This window comes from Phyllostomus hastatus, unplaced genomic scaffold (genome assembly GCF_019186645.2).
Source record: "Phyllostomus hastatus isolate PE091 unplaced genomic scaffold, TTU_PhHast_1.1 phas_contig_80, whole genome shotgun sequence".
NCBI lineage: Eukaryota > Metazoa > Chordata > Mammalia > Chiroptera > Phyllostomidae > Phyllostomus > Phyllostomus hastatus.
Window position 1 is genome coordinate 43,678,708 of NW_025333960.1, and position 22,737 is coordinate 43,701,444.

General features: G+C 41.8%; 1 protein-coding gene across 3 annotated transcripts; it reads left to right on the top strand.

The window, feature by feature from the left end:
* The first annotated feature begins 5,014 nt into the window (after positions 1-5,014).
* LOC123826454 (mucin-2-like) lies at positions 5,015-21,348 on the top strand. Of its 3 annotated transcripts, none has more exons than XM_045850460.1 (4): positions 5,015-5,142; positions 6,162-6,293; positions 8,121-8,285; positions 10,956-21,348. In XM_045850460.1, the coding sequence occupies exons 2-4, from the start codon at positions 6,237-6,239 to the stop codon at positions 19,197-19,199; spliced, it is 8,466 nt and encodes a 2,821-aa protein (XP_045706416.1). In that variant the 5' UTR covers positions 5,015-5,142; positions 6,162-6,236; the 3' UTR covers positions 19,200-21,348. The 3 variants fall into 3 exon arrangements, with proteins under 3 accessions (XP_045706416.1, XP_045706415.1, XP_045706417.1); XM_045850459.1 differs by lacking the exon at positions 5,015-5,142 and adding an exon at positions 5,881-6,002; XM_045850461.1 differs by lacking the exon at positions 5,015-5,142 and adding an exon at positions 5,881-6,002 and having other exon boundaries at positions 11,103-21,348.
* Positions 21,349-22,737: the final 1,389 nt, after the last annotated feature.

Sequence of the window (22,737 nt, forward strand, 5' to 3'; positions counted from 1 at the left end):
TCAGGGCCGCGGGAGTCTTCACTCTGCTAAAGCTGTGTGGTTCTTTCCCTCAGGGCCGCTGCATCTCAGTTTAAATCCCTTCACCAATCTTCCTCTGCAGCCCCATTTCCGACTCCTCCCACACTCGGCCTCACATGCCAGAACTCATATCCTTCCAGCTTTACTGGGCTGCCATCATGAGTCTGGGCAGGTGTGGCTCCATGTCCTGGAGCCAATCTTCTCCAAGCTCCCACGCAGGTGCTGTAACTCGGGGGACCTGCCCCCCAGTTACGTCTTGGTGGGGAAGTTACTTCCATTCCCCTGGCTCAGAGCATGGCCACAGCTATTTAACATATCTATGTAACCAGTTAAAAGTTCTAGATATGTTAAATGACCATGCCAGAGGTTAGCTACAAAGCTGTTGCTATGCAAAACAGCTCTCAATGGCCCTGCTCCATTTGTCCCTTCCCCCAACCCACACCCTGGGGGGGGGGGTGAAGACATCCTAAAATCTCCTAGACACCTTGAGTTCTGGACCCCATTTTAAATACCCATTTGGGGTCCCCCCTCTTGGCTGCACCCTGTAACACCAGGGTCTTAGAGGTAGACTAGAGTTTTCAGGGCCTTTTTTGCCTTTGTTCAAGTTTTTGTGATTTATGCCCACAGGCATGGGGAGTTGTTTAGAGTACTGAGTGGGGCATGGCATTGTGTGATTGGCATTTAAGGATTACTCTAGGTCCTTGGAGGAGAGTAGACCGGGGAGGCTAGCAATGAGGCTGCTGTAGTTACCAGAGGGAGTGATTTATAAGAATCTTTGTTACAAGGTCTGCAATTAGTAGGGGGTCTCATGTCTGTAGTTCTCCACAACCAGGCTGTTTTCTGGCATTTCCTTCACAACACGGTTATTTTTCCCCATTCTGCTTCTCTCTCAAAGGCTCTCTTCATTTTTGACGCCTGCCTTCACTTTCTTTTGCCAACTTCCAATATTATTTAACATCTGGCTCAAGATTCCTGACTCTAAGAAGTATTCAGTGACAGACTTGATTCCACATCAGTCACTGCCTTTGCTTTGTGCATATTTTGAACTCTGCATGTTTACTTTTAGCTTCGCCACCTTACTCCTAATGAAGCTTACTCAAATGTCTCACTCAGATACTTCTGTCCTGGCTAAATTCCAGAGACACTTTAACTGAGACAGACCAGAGAGTTAAATCTCCACGTTTGAACATTAGGATGCCAGGGTCTCATAGCATCTACCATGCCCTGATATCCAAAATTGCAGCCTTGAGATGAAGTATATTTCCTGCTGCTGACCACTTGGAGTCCTGTTTAGTTTGCACTTGGCTAGTTTTTGCTGCAGTAACAAATAGCGTGGGTATTGCAATGGCTTATGACAAGAGAGGTTTAGTTCTTGATCACACTACTTGACTATTGCTGGTATGGGCTCTGCTTCATTTATTATTCTGGGACTCAGACTAATGGAACGTGGCCTCTTTGTGGAAGATTACCATTGACCATGGTTTATGAGCTGTCTTGGCATTAAATGCTCTGGCCTCAAAGTCATATACCTCTCTTCTATCGACAGCTCAGGACAGAATAAAGCTGACTTCAAGGATCCTGAGGTGGAGGAGGACAGGAAGTGCAATCCTATGATGTATTGGATGGGCTTGAGCTAGAACATTTGACAGAAAGCAGGAATGACTAGTATTTTCACTGTGATCTGGGGCGGGGGGATGGTCAGTGCTCAGTGGTGCCCCAGATCTGATAACCAAATTATAATCCTAGAGTTTAGGAGTCCAAGTCCTCTCTCTATGGCTTGTTCTGTAGACCTGAGATTCTCCTGGGCTTCCCATCTGAGGTCCTGTTCTAATTAATAATCAGCTTGTTTCCCCCAGTCCCTGATAATGCTGTCTTCTTTTTTGGTCCCCATCCCTAAGGACTGGAGTCCCATCTATCCACATGTTAGAGCCCAGCTACCTGTAGGCAAATCATGACATGGGTCCGAATTCCAGCATCCTTTCCCTAGTGGTCTCGTCTGCTCCAGTCATTAGCACCACCCCTTTCTTGCTGCCTGCAAACAACCAAGCATACCACCAGAGTTTCTGGGTGTGTTCTGATTTTGTTCTAGCCATAAGAGGTTAAATTTCTAATCTCTTCCCTCCTCCATCACCTATTTTATTTTTTGCTCAGCATCTAATGTGATGTGACACAGTGCATATCGTGAGTATTTAATAACCACTCCTTCAGTACATGAATGGGGAGACACGAACTTATCTTGGGACTCATAAAGTGTCACTAAATGCTTTGGTATTTCATCAGGAAAATAGGGTAATAATACTTAATTCAGGAAGGCATTAGGAGGATCAGATATGATCAGTGTGGTATGTACTGGAATCGACACCCCTTCACAAGAAATGTCAATAATATTAATGACACGATGTGGCTGAGTCACAAGCCACCAGATGTAGAGTAGCACCCTTTAGTGTGCCCCAGTGACATTCTTCAGTGAGGGATGAAATTTTTGGTTTCTTACCTCTCACCTACCTCTGAGCTACCCGCCTGCAGCCTTCCCCTAATGTTCAAGCAAAACAGCACCTTGATTTACTTGTTTTTTTTTTTTTTGTTGGGAGGGGCAAGAAAGGTGGATTCTGGAACAAATATACGGATAGCTTTTTCACTCTTCTTCTTTGATCATTTTTTTGGCATAGACATTGCATTGGATTGATTTTGACTCGATGCTTCAAAACTTCTTTTATAACTTCATTGCCTTATGAAAGATTCTTAAGTAAAAATGAATAGAAAATGCAAATCAAAATACTGTACCTAAGCCTTTGAAATCTGGTATCTGTTCGGTTATCATTTTAATCACTCAACACAACATAATGAACTGTAATAATGTCCTGGCCCAAAAGCATGTCTAAGGAAGAGAGAGCTGGACCTGTCAGACTGCCTGTCATCACACTGAAAGGCCAAAGGAGAAATATAGTGATGTTCTGACTGGTATCAGATCTTGATGAAATTTCAGTTACTGAAGCATTCGAAGTGAGTAACTTGATCAGTAAATTAATTTTGTTGTAATCTGTAGACTACAGCGTGGTTCATTTTATAGCAGGTGACATGTTAACAGGTTTTGCATTCTTTTAGCTAAAAAAAATTACCAGTTGTTAAAGGACTGTCCACCACTCACCATTAGTAGAGAGTTCCAAAGTCTTTTGGCTTAAAATTCTGCAGATTTCAAAGAGTTGTTCTGGGAGGGATTCAGCACAGCAATGAGAGTTACCTGTGTTTCTTTGCATGTTGTAGTAATCCAGGTGCGGTCTACTCTAGCTGTTGGCCTGTGACAGAGTAAAAGCACAGAAAATATTCTTTGGAAAAACAGCAAAAGTTCAAATTTTATTCTGAAAATATAAATACACCGTAATTTACTTGTTCATTCTTACTTTGATTCTCGCAACAGTTAATCAATAATGATAGTGAGGATGAGACTTTGATATTATTTTGTTAGTGACTTTTTTTTGACATTTTTCAAAATTGTCGTTCAAGTACAGTTGTTTCCATTTCTTCCCCACAAGTCCCCCCACCCCAGCCACCCCACTTCCCACTCTCAATCCTATCCCTGTTTGGTTTTTGTCCATGTGTCCTTTATAGTTGTTCCTGAGAACGCTTCCTCCTCCCCACCCATTATTATCCATCCTCACCTCCCCTCTGGTTACCGTCAGTTTGTTTTTAATTTCCATGTCTCTGGTTATATTTTGCTTGCTTGTTTGTTTCGTTAATTAGGTTCTACTTAAAGGTGAAATCATATAGTATTTGTCCTTTACTGCCTGGCTTATTTCACTTAGCATAATGCTCTCTAGTTCTATCCATGCTGTCGCAAAGGGTAGGAGCTCCTTCTTTCTTTCTGCTGGGTAGTATTCCATCTTGTAGTGATATACATTTTAGAATTTCACCTACTCAGTGGTTATGAGACTCCACTGCAAAATTTAAATCTGTCTAGTACCACACTGCCATAATTGATTTTTTGAAAATCTCAAGTAAATTACGTATCTTGTTCAATTGAAATATGTGTTCACTCTAGATATTAAGTTGAGTTTTAAATTCATTGGCTTATCCATTTAGGCCATGGTTAGTACTAGTGAATCTTCTAACTCATGTGGGTTCCTTATAGCTAAGTGACCACAGGTCCTTTTCTACTTGGGATAGTGTTATTTCTGTGAAGTTAAATTAATACTGCTTTTTTTGCTTTTAGAAGTATTCTGATTTGGAGTAACACATTATATCATCACCCTACTTAGTCCCAGCCATTCCGGTGTCATTGGCTTCGTTTCAGCAGGGAATGGTAAAGCACTGTCTCTTATGCTTTACAAATGCTTTTGGTATATTTTTCACAACTTCTGTGTTTTGTGGACCCTAGGGGCATTTTACTTTGCTTCTAGCTAGTAATGGAATGGCAGTGAAAACCTCTAGCTAAAGAATGAATTCATAAGAGAATTTCAGAAATGATAAAAATGTACATAATCAATACATGTTATACTATACTACAGGAGGACAGGAATCTCAACTCTTTTATTCACCATTGAATACCTAGCACCTTGCCCAATGCTTTAGTATAGTAGAGATTCAATAGTGCTGGGTGAATGAATAAGCAATTTAAAAACTCACCCATTTCTTTTCACTTAAAAAAAATTGAGATTTCTTCACACACATAGTTTTGTTCCTAAAGATACGAAGACACTGACACTCCATGACCACTGCTGGAATCATTGTTCATTAAAGTATTTCTCAGATGTTGTTTGAATAAGGATCACTTCACATTTGGCCAAAAAGTGAAACTCTTAGATCCTGCCCCTGGGAGTCTGGTTCAGTAAGTCTGAAATGGCCCCAGGACATAATGGGCATCCCATGCAGGATCCTTTCCAGCTCCGATTCTGAAATTTTTGTTTCACTTTGTTTTCAAAAGGACATTTGCTTGACTTTGCACTGGGCTGTCCATCTTTCTTCAAAGTCACTAGTTGTGGAGAGAATCGTAGACTGAAAAGGCAACTGGGTTCCACTGTACAACTGATTTTATCATTTCCCCTCTCTGGACACAAATTTGCTCCACCTTAAATCGACAAGGTTGAAGGACAAGATCTTTCGGACTTCCTGCAACTCTATTATAAGGTAATTCTTATCTTTGAAACCTGACAGATATCTGGTCACATAAAAAGTGCTACATGAGACATTTTTAACAAAAAAAGCATAAGTACCTTGTCTTTGTTGCTTCATTTGCCAGTAAATTATCTATGGATTAATCACTACTGAAAAGATAGCTTTCTGTACCAATTTTATTTGGGATTCACTGGATACTTGTGTTGGGAGTTGACTGATAACTTTTCAGTTGAGGTAGAAAGTTATTTCTTAAATCTTGCCAAGATTTAAGATGTCTTTTAGATCCCGCTAAAGCTATTCCTACAGATAATAAAATAAACCCCTTTGTTTTTGAGTAAAATACACAAAAGTTAGAAGAGCTTCACCTACCCATGTGTCCTGTTACTAAATTCTAAGCAGGATCATAAGTAATCTTCTGCAAACCATGCCAAATAGATCCCACAAAAGGGAAGAGAATAGACCCCGGTGAATACATTCACAGGGATTTGTTTGTCAGACTAACTACCTATATTTGGAGGTTGAGGAAGTAAGCCAGGTTCAGTCCATTTTTTTCTAGAAGCAGAGAGAGAGAGAATAACTTGAAAAAAATTTAGAGCTGGGAGGAACCCAAGAAGTAAAGGCCTGATGAACAGTGAGTCACAAGTGTCTAAAAGTCACTGCCAGTAAGGGGGGAAAGATGGTCACGTCTGCTTTAGTAAAAGGAGGAAGAGCACATTGGCTTATCACAGAATATGTCTTGGCCTCTTGCTGAAGTTGGAAGGAAGGATTCTGTGAAGTGATGTGGTAGGAGGGAGAGGGAAGAGTCGTACACTTGCCGCTTTTCTGCTAGGCAGGCTGCCTGGTGGAGTAGCCCTGAGAGCGTACTCTCAGAGGTGGGATTGATTTTCTTGCATTCTTATGTCATTGCTTAACACCCCACTTCTTCCTTAAGGTGGATCCCATATAAGGAATAATTATTTACTATTTTGTGTAATCCACACACCGATGTCTCATAGTAGACTTAATACTAATCAACATAATTATTTCTCAAGGTTGCAGCTATAAAGAGCAATGAACAGGCTGAAGAATGTTTCTGGAGTTGAGCTGGTGACACTGGCTGCTGAAAAATGTACAGAAAATGTGGGAAATACATAGTGAACATTGATGACTCTGAAAACCAGCCGGTAAGTATTGGTGGCACCTGTGTGATATGTTCTGACAGCCCAGAGTCTTGTTTCCAATATTTATAGAACTCTAATATTTTATATTACAACATGGTCTTTTTCCAAAAGAATTCTTAATCAAAGTTTTATATGGAAACCAATTTTTAGATTATTATTTATTAATTAGAATACTTGTATTTTACGCAATGTTTGCATAATTGGGACATCTATTTTAACACTCATTAATCTCAGATATTAGCAATTTTGGGTAACAATTTAATAGTCTGTTGAAATAAGTCTCTACAGCTATCATAATTCACATATAAGCCAACATTCTGCATTTGATTGCATTAACAAATTATGTTTTTAAAATGTGATATATAGATTTTTGTGTTAACTGCTTAGTTTTTTAGTGTAATATATAGATTTGTTGGAACTCAAATATTCCTACATATTTTGAAAGTCAGAAGATAGTCTTACAGTGAAGATTAGGCGTAGGAATCAAATTATCTAGCAAATCCTTTAGACTGGCTTCTCCTTAACTATTTAGGAATTTATTTTCTCGATAAAGAATTATATTAAGGTGAAATATTAGAGTTCAGTTACATACAATATTATTTGACTATTGCTTATGTTTGTAAAAGAAAAAAAAAACCAGTACTGTGTATTTTGGGATTGCCTTTTATGCAGCTGACTAGAGCCCTTGATAATAGAAGTTGAAATAGAAATGTACTGAATGAGATCAGTGTAAGTGTGATTGGACAGTTAGATTGTGTGAGGAAGCACATTTCTGTCCTGGGTGCTAACATGAAATTACAGGGCAGAGAGAGTGACCGCTTGGTTCTAGGTCAGTCCCTTCTCTCCTGAAATGTTCTCCACGGTGCCCCTGGCCTGGCGACCCTGCCACTGTGTCTACACAGTGTTAAGACACTCAGATAAAAAGGTCCCTTTAGTAAGAAATTAGTCATCCTGAAGATTTTCCCAGACAATGCTGAGAGTTTTCAAATAAAGGGCACAGATCTTGATGACTGACTGAATGTTGCAGTTTACATCTGGATATGTGGACGCACACTGAGGGCCATTTTTAATCCATTTTCACCAGTGGATTTGAATAGCAGTGGAAGGTCATATAAAAAAGGATGATTTAAGAGTTCGTTTTTCCCTCTTAGAAAACACAAAATGGTAAATTAATCTCTTTTCAGGTATGAGCAGAGAATTTAAAATTATATTTCATAAACATAGCTGACTCATATTAGATGCATATAACAGAGATTATTGGCTTTTACCAAGAGCTAATTAACTATAATTCATAGATATCCAACCGCTCAAAATTTTAACTTTTAGAGATACACTTGTATTAAGATAGAGGGAAAACTAAAGCAGTGAGGATTATTCTGCCCCCAGAATCTCACTTCAACTCTTTAGATCTTAGTTTTCGCATTTTGAATATGACCCAAGGAAGCTGTTTTTGGTAACCTTAAGGTCTCTAGAATATTTACTGTGAGACATTTGTTCTTACATAATCTCCTTCTGCCAGCTTGCCACATAATGACATTTAACAAATTACATTAGATATTATGAGGATAAATGATAATGTTTATTCCTGGATTTTAACATCAATAATTATATAAAATAAATAATTGTACCTTATGACTATCTCGATTTCCTTGTTTTAAGAAGAAATTATTATGAATGTATTCACTTATTCTTTCAGTCAGGTTTCAAATGAATTTATTTGATCAAATATGCTGTAATATATCATGATCTGGGTTATATTTATCAGAATTATATTACTTTAGCCATCAAATATAATAGCTCCTATTTTTTCCTGTTCTTTTCTATGTATAGCCATTTATGTGCACAAAAAATCATGAACATCTCAGTTCAGCTTGTCAGTTTTCAGTGTCCACTGATGTGGTTGGTGATGTCGATACTGATTTAACTGGTGTCTGCACCAGTGCAGAGACCCTTGGACCCTCAGAATTTCCGAGCAGAGAATTACAGCACGGTCAGGTAATGTCTGGGACAACTCCGTTTCTCTGGGTTATGATGTAATACATGTGGAAATACTCTTGATGTGATATTTTGGATAAAAACCATTCAATCAATTAAAGATAACATTGTCCTTTGAAAATCTGCAGCATTCTTTAAACAAGTCAGGTCACTGAGAGGGAATGCAAGAGACATAGATTTATGTTATGGGATTCTTCATTTAAAGAGTTAATAATTGTGATGAATAAGTAAAAACATGTGTAATTTGGAGAAAATATATGAGTCAAAGAAAATAAAGTTTTGGACTCCCCCCGTTTTTTTTTGAGGGCTGAATAGGTGATGACAGCAAATGCACTGGCAGTGAATGACATTGTCACCCTTGCTCAGGTGGGAGAGGAAGTCCTGTGTTAAGGCCTCGGCGCCCTAGTTGTGGGTGATCTGCCTCACTCTCCTTCCCTCTCTGCCTCTGAGCCAGCCACGGGCCTTCTGTTAGCCCCCCCTGGCTCTGACCTTGTGTGTTGGCAGCTTGACTTAGAAACCATTTGGCACTCTCAGTTTGGTATCCGGAAGCAGATTTTCTGTATTCATGACCCTTTTTCTGGTTATTCTGGTTTCTTCACCTGAAGGTCTGATCTCTGAGTTTCCCCACAACCCCACCGCCCTAAGGTGAAAACTTGACTCTGAATGATTGATGATGATGTTTTGTAGTTTAGTTTAATGCTCCTAGCTATGACTCCGCCCCTCCTCTGGTTAATCTTACTGTAGAGGCAGTTTGGAGAGATTCTGATTAAATGGGAGAGGACAAACACTTTATGTCAAGAGGTGTTGGGGAAGAATGCTTTTGATAGATAGGAGTTATTTAGAGAACATGTCTCTGATAACCTCAAACAAACCAGACCCATCAGAGAGCTGAACACTATTTTAGATGCCTTTACTGAGATGAAAAATGTGTGGTCTGGGAAGTTTAGAATGTTTTAAGAATTACACAGCTAGTTAGTGGCAGTAATAGCACTGGATCACAGGTCTCAGGTCAGATTAACATGAGTTTCTATAAATCTTGCTCCTCTGTTTAAAGATTCAGACAAAAAATGAGGGCAATTTCCTTCCTTCTATGAGCTGTGAGAATGGTCCTTCCTCTCCTCCCCCTTTGACTTCCTTTCTAAGATTGGATGCCATGGGGCAGGAGGTGCCATTTGTCTTTGGGATCTCTCAGTTGGCACCCTGAGTCCCGTTGGCCATTGTACCTAGTGCCCTTGGACTGCTTCTGATTGCCTAGTGGGTGCTCCTCTCAACACCCACAGTGAGTTTACTATCTGGGACCCTGCTCCAAATTTCACAACATTTAAGGGCTACTCTGCATGCTCCAAAAACTGCTGCCCTGTGTTTGTTTCCTTTAGTGATCTGTTTTCAGTTATAAAACAAGGGATAATAATGAACTAATTAGTTAACTCAATTTTTTTAATAGTAAGTGTAGGAAAATGTTGCCACTTTTTTTTTTTTTTTTACTATTTGCAGCAACCCTATGTAATAGGTGATATTATCCTCATGAAGGAGTCATGGCTTTACAAGATAATGAAAATTTCCAAATATCATCACCCATTTAGTGGAAGGTGGAGTTAAGATTTAAACCTGAATCTGTTAGGTTCCATGCCTGTGCTCCTAATTACTGCAGCAAACTGCCTTCTCTGCAAGAATTTAATGATGGAAGACATTTCTGATTTTAACTTTCTCAACAACACTTTGAGGTAGATATAATTATCCCCCCTTTTGATATAAGGCAGGTTGAGAATTAGACAAGTTAGAAAACTTGCTCAGAATAGTAATGGTATGGGATTTAAATTTAAGACTCTCTGAAGACTTAGTTATTTTGCATTATGTAGTATTTCCTCTACATTGTCAAATTATATATATATAAATATATATAATTTATAAATCACATATTCTTACATATAACTTATTATGTATATTATTTTAGAATTTAAAAAGTAATTTTACCGACATTAATCTTTATTCTAATCTTGTCACATACATTCTTATGGGTGAAAGAATAGGATCCAAGAGGTGAGTGTGTTGCTCAGTGGAAATAGCTGGTGACCGTAGAAGTGAGATTTTAACAAATATTTTCAGACTCTGATTTCCATCTTGCCAAATAGTAACCTGTATGAAAAGTTAGCTAGAAAATTTGATAAACCACTTAAAATGGACAGCTCCAAAGCAGCTAAATTTCTGATAGCTGACAAGTCAGAAGGGGAGGAAGATTTATTCAGATGATCTTTTGGGTTACTCAGATACCTGTATATGGCAGTCACCCACACATATATAGATACTTCTTTTGATAGTGAGGGGAATAAAACATTTCTAAGAAGAAATCCATTCTTCTTTTTTTTTTTTTTTTTTAGTTTGAGATACAGCTATATGAAAAGAAAGCATGAGAAGTCAGTGGAAATTTTTTTGTTCCTATATTAGAGACAGACAAGGACCAAGTTTTTCCTAAGTGAAATCTTAAATTTGAGTCACTCTTTATCATTAGATACTATTAATAGTATTCTTTGTGTATACTGTCTTTCAGTGAGGTTATTTTTATATATATGTATGCGCACACACACACACACATATAAAAGGATTACCAATGGCACTAATGTTTTTGAAACATTTGGCTTATCTTCAGTAATTTTGTATAATCCTTTCCAGGTGACACGAAATTTCTTTAGTGATTGGTCTCTGTGGAAAATCTTCCTGGCTTGTCTCTTAGCCTGTGCACTAACAACAGCAATTGGAGTACTCATAGTGTGCTTGGTATATAATGGAAGAAATAATAATGCCTCCATTGTTATCCAGTTTCCTTCAAACCATGGGACAACCTCTTCTGCAACTGAAACTACTTCTGAGTCCACAGTTCCCACTACTGTGACAGGTTTTACCACACTGTCCACTTCAACTAGCATCACTACAGCCACTGGTTACACTTCAGCAGAACCTACCAGTAGAGCAACCACTGCTCGAACAGAAACTACAATAGCAGGAGGCACCACTTTATCTGAAACAAGTACAGCGGTGACTGCAGGCACTGCAGCTGTGGCTACAACCACAGTAGCCAGCAAGACTGCTCCTACTGAAACTACAACCACAGCAGCAGCCACAACTTCCACTGTAGAAACTACCACAACTGCTTCTAGCACTACCAGTAAAGTGATAACAGCAGCCACCAGTGCCACTTTTACTGAACCTACCACCACAGGAGCAGCCATCACTTCAACTGAGCCAAAAATCACTACAGCGGCCACCACATCAACTGAGCTGACTACCATAACAACTGCTAGCACTACCACTGAGGCTACAACAACAATAGGCACCACAACTATTTCTATTGAACCTACAACCACCACTGAAGCCACCAAGTCAACAGAACCAATGGCCACAAGTGGCAGCACTACCAGTGAAGCTACAGCCACAATGGCCATCACTACCTCTTCTACCAAACCTACAACCACAGTTGCAGCCACCACTTTAACTGACTCTACAACCACCACGGGAGACATCACTATGACTGAACCAAACACAATGACTGCCAGCACTACCACTGAGGCTCCAACCCCAATAGGCACCACTACCACTTTTACTGAACCTGCAACCACTACAGCAGCCACAAGTAAAACTGAAGCCACAACCACAGCAGCAGCCACATCGTCAACTAAACCAAATACAACAATGACTGCCAACACTACAACTGAGGCTAAAACCGCAATGACCAGCACTACGGCTTCTATGGAACCTACAAACACAACAGCTGCTACCACCTCAACTGAACCAACAAGCACAACAGTAGCCTTTGCTTCAACTGAACCAAATAGTGCAACCACTGCCAGCGCTACCACTCAAGCTACCACTACAACAGTTACTACCACCCCAGCCAGCACTAAATCTACAACCAGTACAGTAGCAGACATCACTTCTGCTGAACCTACTACCACCGTATCAAAAGCCACCTCAATAGAAACACCTACCACAACTGCTAGCACTACCACTGAAGCTACAGCCACAACAGCCACCATTACAGCTTCTACTGAAACTGTAGCCACCACAGCAGCTACCACATCAAGTGAACCAACTGCCACAACAACTTCTAGCACTATCACTGAGCCTACAACCATAGTTACTGCTAACTCTTCTAACAAACCTGCCACAACCATAGCAACTATCACTTCAAGTGAACGAGCTACCACTACAGCTGCCAGTACTACAACTCAGGCTACCTCCACAATGTCCACCACTGCTGCTCCAACCAAACCTACAGCAGAAACCACTTCAGTTGAACCCTCAACCACAACAGCAGCTACCACTTCAACAGAACCAGCTGTCACAATGAGTGCCAGCACTACCACTGAGGCTATCCCCACAACGGCCACAACTATGACTTCTAGTGAACCTACAACAACCACAGTAGCCACCACTCCAGGTGAACCAACTGCCACATCAACTTCCAGCACTACCATTAAAGCTATAACCACAATGATAACTCCCACTTCTGCCAAATCTACAATCACCACAGTAACAGACACCACTTCAATTGAACCAGCTACCACAGTATCAGCCCCCACTTCAACAGAAACACCTGCGACAACTGCCAGCATTACCACTGAAGCTACAACCTCAACAGGCACCACTATGAATTCCACTGAACTTGCCATCACCACAGCAGCCACCACTTCAACTGAACCTACTACCACAACAGTAGCCACCACTACAATAGAACCAATTACCACAACTGTCAGCACTACCACTGAGGATACAACAACAACCATCACTACTGCTTCTACCAGATCTATAGCCACCACAGTAGCAGATGTCCGTCCAGCTAAACCTAGAACCACCATATTAGCCACCAGTTCAACAGAACTATCTACAAGTGCCAGCACAACTACTGAGGTTACAACCACCCCAGCCAGCACTAACACTTCTATTGATTGGTCATCCACCACAGCTGTCACCACTTCAACTGAACCTACAACCATCACAGGAGCCACCACACCAATTGATCTGACTATCACAACAGTAGCCACTACTTTAACAGAACCAGCTACCACAACTGACAGCACTACCACTAAGGCTACAACCACAATGGCCACCACCATGACTTCTGCTGAACCTGCCACCACCACAGCAGCCACCATTTCAACGGAACCAACAATCACAACAGTAGCCACCACTTCAACAGAACCAATCACCAAAACCACTGTCAGTTCTACTACTGAGGCCACAACAACAATTAGTACTACAGCTTCTACCAAATCTACAACCTCCAAAGCAGACACCACTGTAGCTGAAGCTCCTAATACCACATCAGCCACTGCTTCAACAGAACCACCTACCACAGTTGCCAGTACTAGCACTGCGGCTACAACCAAAACAGCCACCACTATGACTTATACTGAATCTGCATCCACCACAGCAACCACCACTTCAAGTGAACCAACTGCTACAACAACTTCCAGCACTCCCACTGAGCATACAAGCATACCAGACACCACTGCTGTGTCTGCTGAACCTATAGCTACTACAGCAACAGATACCACTTCAACGGAAGATACAACCACAACCACCATAGAAGCCACCACTTCAAGTAAACCAATTACCACAACTATCAGCACTACCAGTAAAGTGACAACCATGCTAGACACCACTACCACTTCTACCAAACCTATAACCACCACAGCAGGTACCACTTTAACTGCCATTACTACCATTCAGGTTAACACCACAACAGCCAACACTAGCACTTCTACTGAACCTACAACCACAACAGCAGCCTCCACTTCAACTGAAACAACTACCACAGCTTCTGCCAGCACCACCACTGAGGCTGTAACCATATCAGATACCACTACAATGTCTACTGAACCTGCAGCCACCACAGAAGCCACCTCATCAAGTGAACCCACTGCCACAACACATTCCAGCACTACACTGGAGGCCTCATCCGTGTTGGACACCACTATGGCTGCTACTGAAACTGCAACAACCACAGCAGCCACCTCATCAAGTGAATCCACTCCCACAACTTCCAGCACTAAAACAGAAGCTACAACCATATTGGATACCACTACAACTGCTACTGAACCAGTAAACACTAAAGGCACAGATACCACTTCAACTGAGGCTACAACCATGACCACAGCCTCCATTTCAACTGAAATGATGACCACTGCTGCTACAAGCACTACCACTGAGGCTACAAGCATAGTAGCCATGACTACGACTTCTGCTGAACGTGCAACCACAACACCCACCAATGGTTCAAGTGAACCCACTACCATAACACCTTCCAGCACTAAAACTGAGGCTACTACCATGTTGGACACAACTACTGCTGCTACTGAACCTGCAACCACTTCAACAACAGATGCCACCTCAACTGAAGCTATAACTACCACAGCAGCCTCTAGTTCAACTGAAACAACTACCAGTGCTGCTGATAGCACTACCACTGGGGCTACAACCACAATAGCCACAACTAGGATTTCTTCTGAACCAGCAGGCAACACAGCAGCCACCACATCAAGTGAACCCACAGCCACAACAACTTCTAGCACTACAACTGAGGCTACACCCATGTTTGACACCACTATGGCTGATACTGAACCAGTAAACACTACAGCCACAGATACCACTTCAACTGAATCTACAACCACAGCTGCTCTCTTCATTTCAACTGAAACGATGACCACTGCTGCTACAAGCACTACCACTGAGGCTACAACCACAATAGCCACTAGTACCACTTCTGCTGAAACTGCAACCAAAACATCCACCAGTGGTTCAAGTGAACCCACTGCCAAAACAACTGCCAGCACTACAAATGAGGCTACAACCGTGTTGGAGAGCACTACTGCTGCTACTAAATCTGTAACCACTGCAGCAACAGATGCCACTTCAACTGAAGATACAACCATGACTTCAGCCTCTACTTCAACTGAAGCAATGACCACTGTTGCTGTCAGCGTTTCCACTGAGGCTACAACCACAATAGCCACCAGTATGACTTCTACTGAACCTGCAGCCACCTCAGAAGCCACCACTTCAAGGAAACCTACTGCTACAACACCTACCAGCACTACGACTGAGGCTATAACCATGTTGGGCACCACCACAGCTCCTATTGAGACCGTTACCACTACAACAACAGATGCCATATCAACTGAAGCTACAACCTCCATAGCATCTTCTACTTCATCTGAAACAACTACCACTGCTGCTGCCAGCACTACTGCTGAGGCTGCAACCACAATAGCCACCAGTACAACTTCTACTGAACATGCAGCCACCATGACCACCAATGGTTCAAGTGAACCCCCTGGCAGAACAGGTTCTAGCACTACAACTGAGGCTACAGCCACCATTGTCACCACTATGATTTCCACTGAACCAGCAAGCAACACAGCAGGCACCACATCAAGTGAACCCACTGCCAAAACAACTTCCAGCACTACAACTGAGGCTACAACCATGTTGGGCACCACTACAGCTCCTACTGAACCTGTAACCACTTCAATAAGAGATACCACCTCAACTGAAGCTGTAACTACCACACCAGTCTCTGCTTCAACCAAAACAAGTACCACTGCTGCTGCGAGCACTACCAATGGGGCTACAACCACAATAGCCATGACAACGAATTCTGCTGAACCTGCAACCACAACACCCACCAATGGTTCAAGTGAACCCAGTACCATAACACCTTCCAGCACTAAAACTGAGGCTACTACCATGCTGGGCACCACTACAGCTGCTACTGAACCTGCAACTACTTCAACAACAGATGCCACCTCAACTGAAGCTATAACTACCAAAGCAGCCTCTAGTTCAACAGAAACAACTACCACTGCTGCTGTCAGCACTACCACTGAGGCTACAACCACAATAGCCACCAGTATGACTGCTACTGAACCTGCAGCCACCTCAGAAGCCACCACTTCAAGGAAACCTACTGCTACAACACCTACCAGCACTACAACTGAGGCTATAACCATGTTGGGCACCACCACAGCTCCTATTGAGACCGTTACCACTACAACAACAGATGCCATATCAACTGAAGCTACAACCTCCATAGCATCTTCTACTTCATCTGAAACAACTACCACTGCTGCTGCCAGCACTACTGCTGAGGCTGAAACCACAATAGCCACCAGTACAACTTCTACTGAACATGCAGCCACCATGACCACCAATGGTTCAAGTGAACCCTCTGGCAGAACAGGTTCTAGCACTACAACTGAGGCTACAGCCACCATTGTCACCACTATGATTTCCACTGAACCAGTAAGCAACACAGCAGGCACCACATCAAGTGAACCCACAGCCACAACAACCTCCAGCAGTACAACTGAGGCTACAACCATGTTGGACACCACTACTACTGCTACTAAAGCTGTAACCTCTACAGTAACAGATGCCACTTCAACTGAAGCAAGGACCACTGCTGCCATCAGCACTACCACTGAGGCTACAACCACAATAGCCACCAGTATGACTTCTACTGAACCTGCAACCACCACAGAAGACACCACTTCAAGGAAAGCTACTGCTACAACACCTACCAGCACTACAACTGAGACTACAGACATTTTGGGCACCACTACAGCTCCTACTGAACCCGTAAGCACTTCAATAACAGATACCACCTCAACTGAGGCTACAGTCTCTACAGTGGCTTCTACTTCAACTGAAACAACTACCACAGCTGCTTCCAGCACTACCACTGGGGCTGCAACCACAATAGCCACCACTAAGATTTCTACTGAACCAGCAAGCAACACAGCAGCCACCACATCAAGTGAACCCACAGCCACAACAACCTCCAGCAGTACAACTGAGGCTACAACCATGTTGGACACCACTACTACTAAAGCTGTAACCACTACAGTAACAGATGCCACTTCAACTGAAGCAAGGACCACTGCTGCCATCAGCACTACCACTGAGGCTACAACCACAATAGCCACCAGTATGACTTCTACTGAACCTGCAGCCACCACAGAAGACACCACTTCAAGGAAAGCTACTGCTACAACACCTACCAGCACTACAACTGAGACTACAGACATTTTGGGCACCACTACAGCTTCTACTGAACCCGTAAGCACTTCAATAACAGATACCACCTCAACTGAGGCTACAGTCCCTACAGTGGCTTCTACTTCAACTGAAACAACTACCACTGCTGCTGCCAGCACTACCACTGGGGCTGCAACCACAATAGCCACCACTAGGATTTCTACTGAACCAGCAAGCAACACAGCAGGCACCACATCAAGTGAACCCACAGCCACAACAACCTCCAGCAGTACAACTGAGGCTACAACCATGTTGGACACCACTACTACTGCTACTAAAGCTGTAACCTCTACAGTAACAGATGCCACTTCAACTGAAGCAAGGACCACTGCTGCCATCAGCACTACCACTGAGGCTACAACCACAATAGCCACCAGTATGACTTCTACTGAACCTGCAGCCACCACAGAAGACACCACTTCAAGGAAAGCTACTGCTACAACACCTACCAGCACTACAACTGAGACTACAGCCATTTTGGGCACCACTACAGCTCCTACTGAACCCGTAACCACTACAACAACAGATACCACCTCAACTGAGGCTACAGTCTCTACAGTAGCTTCTATTTCAACTGAAACAACTACCACTGTTGCTGCCAGCACTACCACTGGGGCTGCAACCACAATAGCCACCACTAAGATTTCTACTGAACCAGCAAGCAACACAGCAGCCACCACATCAAGTGAACCCACAGCCACAACAACCTCCAGCAGTACAACTGAGGCTACAACCATGTTGGACACCACTACTACTAAAGCTGTAACCACTACAGTAACAGATGCCACTTCAACTGAAGCAAGGACCACTGCTGCCATCAGCACTACCACTGAGGCTACAACCACAATAGCCACCAGTATGACTTCTACTGAACCGGCAGCCACCACAGAAGACACCACTTCAAGGAAAGCTACTGCTACAACACCTACCAGCACTACAACTGAGACTACAGACATTTTGGGCACCACTACAGCTTCTACTGAACCCGTAAGCACTTCAATAACAGATACCACCTCAACTGAGGCTACAGTCTCTACAGTGGCTTCTACTTCAACTGAAACAACTACCACTGCTGCTGCCAGCACTACCACTGGGGCTGCAACCACAATAGCCACCACTAAGATTTCTACTGAACCAGCAAGCAACACAGCAGCCACCACATCAAGTGAACCCACAGCCACAACAACCTCCAGCAGTACAACTGAGGCTACAACCATGTTGGACACCACTACTACTACTACTAAAGCTGTAACCACTACAGTAACAGATGCCACTTCAACTGAAGCAAGGACCACTGCTGCCATCAGCACTACCACTGAGGCTACAACCACAATAGCCACCAGTATGACTTCTACTGAACCTGCAGCCACCACAGAAGACACCACTTCAAGGAAAGCTACTGCTACAACACCTACCAGCACTACAACTGAGACTACAGCCATTTTGGGCATCTCTACAGCTCCTACTGCACCTGTAGCCACTTCAACAACAGATACCACCTCAAATCAAGCTACAACCACCACAACAGCTTCAACCTCAACTGAAACAACTACCACTTCTGCTTCCAGCACTACCCCTGAGGCTGCAACCACAATAGCCACCAGTGGGACTTCCACTGAACCTGCAACCACCATGACCACTAATGGTTCAAGTGAACCCACTGCTGCAACAAATTCTAGCACTACCACTGAGGCTATGACTACGTTGGACAGCAGTCCTGCTGCTGCTCCTGAACCTGTAACCACTACAGCAACAGATACCACTTCAACTGGAGCTACAACCATCACTACAAGTGTAAATAATTTTCTATTGCGCTTATAGTCATGAGTTCAAGGTGCATATTAACTGATCCTTTGATCACAATAACTTTTACTGATACTCTTAGGAAATTACAATACTAGTTCACCTTTTTCTTATTCACTATCAAGAACCCCTGTCACTTCAGTTTTAGGTATAACTAAAATTTGTTCAACAGTTTCATCTCAAATTTGAAGAATTTCTATTTCACATGAACCTGTAATTAGCATCTGTTTAACAGTATCTGTGGACACTGATATTTGTTCTTCAACTGAATGGACATAACTCACAGTAGGTATTTGAATTTAGTGACTGAATTAGTGAATGAATCTAGTCTGTCTTCTAACTCAACTAAAACATCACCTTCAACCTCTACTACCACCTCCTCAAGTAAAAATGAAATCCACACAGATGCTACCAGCTCAACTGACTTCACAATCACAACAGCATAATGACTTCAGCTGAATTCATAATCTCCAAACCAGCATTGCCTGTTCTTAGAAACTAATCATCACCTTCTAAGTAATCTAACATAATACAGTTAGCAATTCTATTTCCCCTTCAAATGAGTGCATAGGCACAACATTACTTTAAGAAAATGTGCTAGCACCATAACTTCTGATATTTCACAGCAGGGAACACCTCACTGACCGATCATACAACCATGTACCATTTCTATGCATCATCATTTCTGCCATACTTACCTCCTGCTACAACAGACATAACTTCACTAGACCCCTCCATACCTTATCCCCTGAATCAGTAAATGCTGTGACTTCTGATGACATGTGATTGAAGGCCATTCATTACATATTCATCTGAACCAAACGCTGCCTTTGTTAATGGTAAGCTCAGTGAGTCATATCATCACTCCTACTTGACATAAATGGCAAATTCCTAGTGACCTCTTCCACTGCAATGATAATTAGGATGCCGACAAATCAAATCCTGACACCCACTGTCATCACTCCTGCACTGGAAACTTGGTCTACTATTGGTAACCGTGGCCAGCAGCTGCCCTCATGTAACTATAACCACTATCAAAGTAACCACTCCACAATGAGATTTACTTAATGACCAGTTCAACTGTCATCATAACAATAATGAATTTTACCACTAAAATAGCATTTAGATTTTACAGTAACATTAATTTGACCCAACCATTTAACATGAAGAGTCTGTATTTTTGTGAGGTTTTCAATAATACAGTTTTCACGCAAAGAAAATCCAATCTATTTATATATTTTGAAAACTTGTTGTGTTTCAATAAAATGTTACCAAATATAAATATAGTCATTTTTTATTCCAAAATTTTAGTATTTAATACAAAATTAATATGTATAGGGAATGGATATTCTATATGGTGAGGGTGTGTTAAATACATTTATGTATTACCACACTTAAGTTTGTGTAAAATTAGTTTTATTCCAGTTTCTCTTTAAATTATTTTGATTTTAAATATTTATAAATGTGTTATTTTCAAAGTAATAAATTTGTTTTCTATTTTGTTGCAGTAATCTTATAAACCTACTCAATTAAATATGTTTAGTAAGCATTTACTTGTTCCTGCTATCTGCTGAAATCCCAGAGGATATTCAGAACAAGAAAATAGCAATGGAGATAGTAATACACCCACCACTTTGAGTTCTGTTATTTAGAGTTCTTGGTAACTGACAGGTTTATGTTCGTGTTATGGCACTTGCATTCCACCACAGTTCCACTGGGTCAGAACTATCGAGGATGAGCCATGAAGCTGTACTTTTCAAAAAGTAGGCAGGCCAGACGGATAACCACTGGTGGGAGCAGTAAACTCAGAAGGGCATTGTGACTTGTTCCATCTTTTGGATGGTGCTAATGAGGTTGATAGAAATTAGGAAATACGTTTTTTAAGCAGTGATAAGAGTCAGTCGCCGTACATCGGTTTTAACTGTAACTGTAAGCAAAGGGTGGCTGGACGGTGTGTACAGCACGAGGCTGGGAGCTGGCAGGAAGTGCCCGGGGCCCAAAAGGAAAAGTGCGTACTCAGCAACTTAAAACGCATGTTTCAATAGCCACTATCTAATTAGAAACCACTTATAACTCTTCTTTCATGTCAGTTTGACAGAGGTACTTTCCTCCTATTTTGCTAGCTTACTTACTGTAATTACATGCAACGAATGTAATAAAATTTTACTAAAACCCTTTCCCTTTAATTCCTTCCTTCATTATTTTTTTCTATTAGTAATCTTTGTGTAACTTATTGAACTGATGGAATTCACTGACGGAATTCTCCTCTGTTTGTTAGGAAGGCACCACTTTTACTATTTTCAAATTTTATATCTCTGCGGGGACCTGGCTTCTCTTTCACCAGTGTGTGCACCTGGGAACTAAATAAAGTAGATAATAAATATTTGTTCGGTAAATAAAAATAGTGACAATTACAAAAATTTATTACCAAGTAATATTTTTAGAATTGGAATTATACTGTTAAATTATCGTTTAATATACTTTTTATTTTAATCTGTGCCAATACTATTCTAGTTAGTACTTTTCTAAAGAATTTTCAGCTGAGTACAACACATGACAAAAAGTGCACCAGTTGTAAAGTACAGCTCAGTGAATTGGCACCAAGCAGGCACACTCAGACCCCAATAAAGACAGGTGGAACATGACCAGTACTTCCGAAGTCCCTGTGCCCACACCCAGTCACCACCCCCTTTTTCCTCCCCCCAAAGTGAACACTGTCCTGATTTCTACCACCATGGACTGCTCTGTCCATTCCAAACACAGTAGAAATGGAAAGGCACTCTTTTGTGTCAGACACCTGTAGCTCAGACTTTTATTTTTGAGATTAATGCGTATTTTGGCTTCTACTAATGACTGCTTCACCATCATTGTACTGAGTCAACTCATTACATTGCCACGCCATGCTTTATTGGTCCATTATTTTGTTGGTAGACATTCAGGTTACTGTATTTTGCCATGTATAATGCACACCCTTATTTCTCCCTCAAAAATTTGGACAAAAAATGGCAAAATACAGTATTTCTAATTTTGGATATAACTAACATTATTGCTCTGTGCCACACTGCTGTATGTATCTTTTGGTATGCTTATCACACTTCAGGCTTTTACTAGAAAATAAGAGCTGAATCATAGAGTAAGAAAATGTTCAGTGTTAGGAGACACTCCCAGCTTTTCGCAAGATTGAAAACTACCCTCTCCCCGGCATCATATGAGAGTTCCGGTTACAGCACGTTCTCCCCGACGTGATTTTGGCAGCCCTTTCAACCAGTCTTTCTGGTAGAAGTGCAGCAGTGCGTATTCAGGTGTTTGCAACATCGAGGAGACTCAAGTGACAGTTTGTAACAACAGATGGCGCTGTGGTCATACTCCTTTTTGTTTAACCTCACCCGTTAAAAGTAACTATTGGAAGGCAGCTGTGCTCACCAGTATACCGCCAATGCCTCAAGGTGTGGGGATTTGGCCTGAGGGAGAGGGAGGGTCGGGCTGGAGGGGAGCAGAAGGGGAAAAACCGAGATTATTTAATAGCATACACAATAAAATACAATTTTAATTAAAA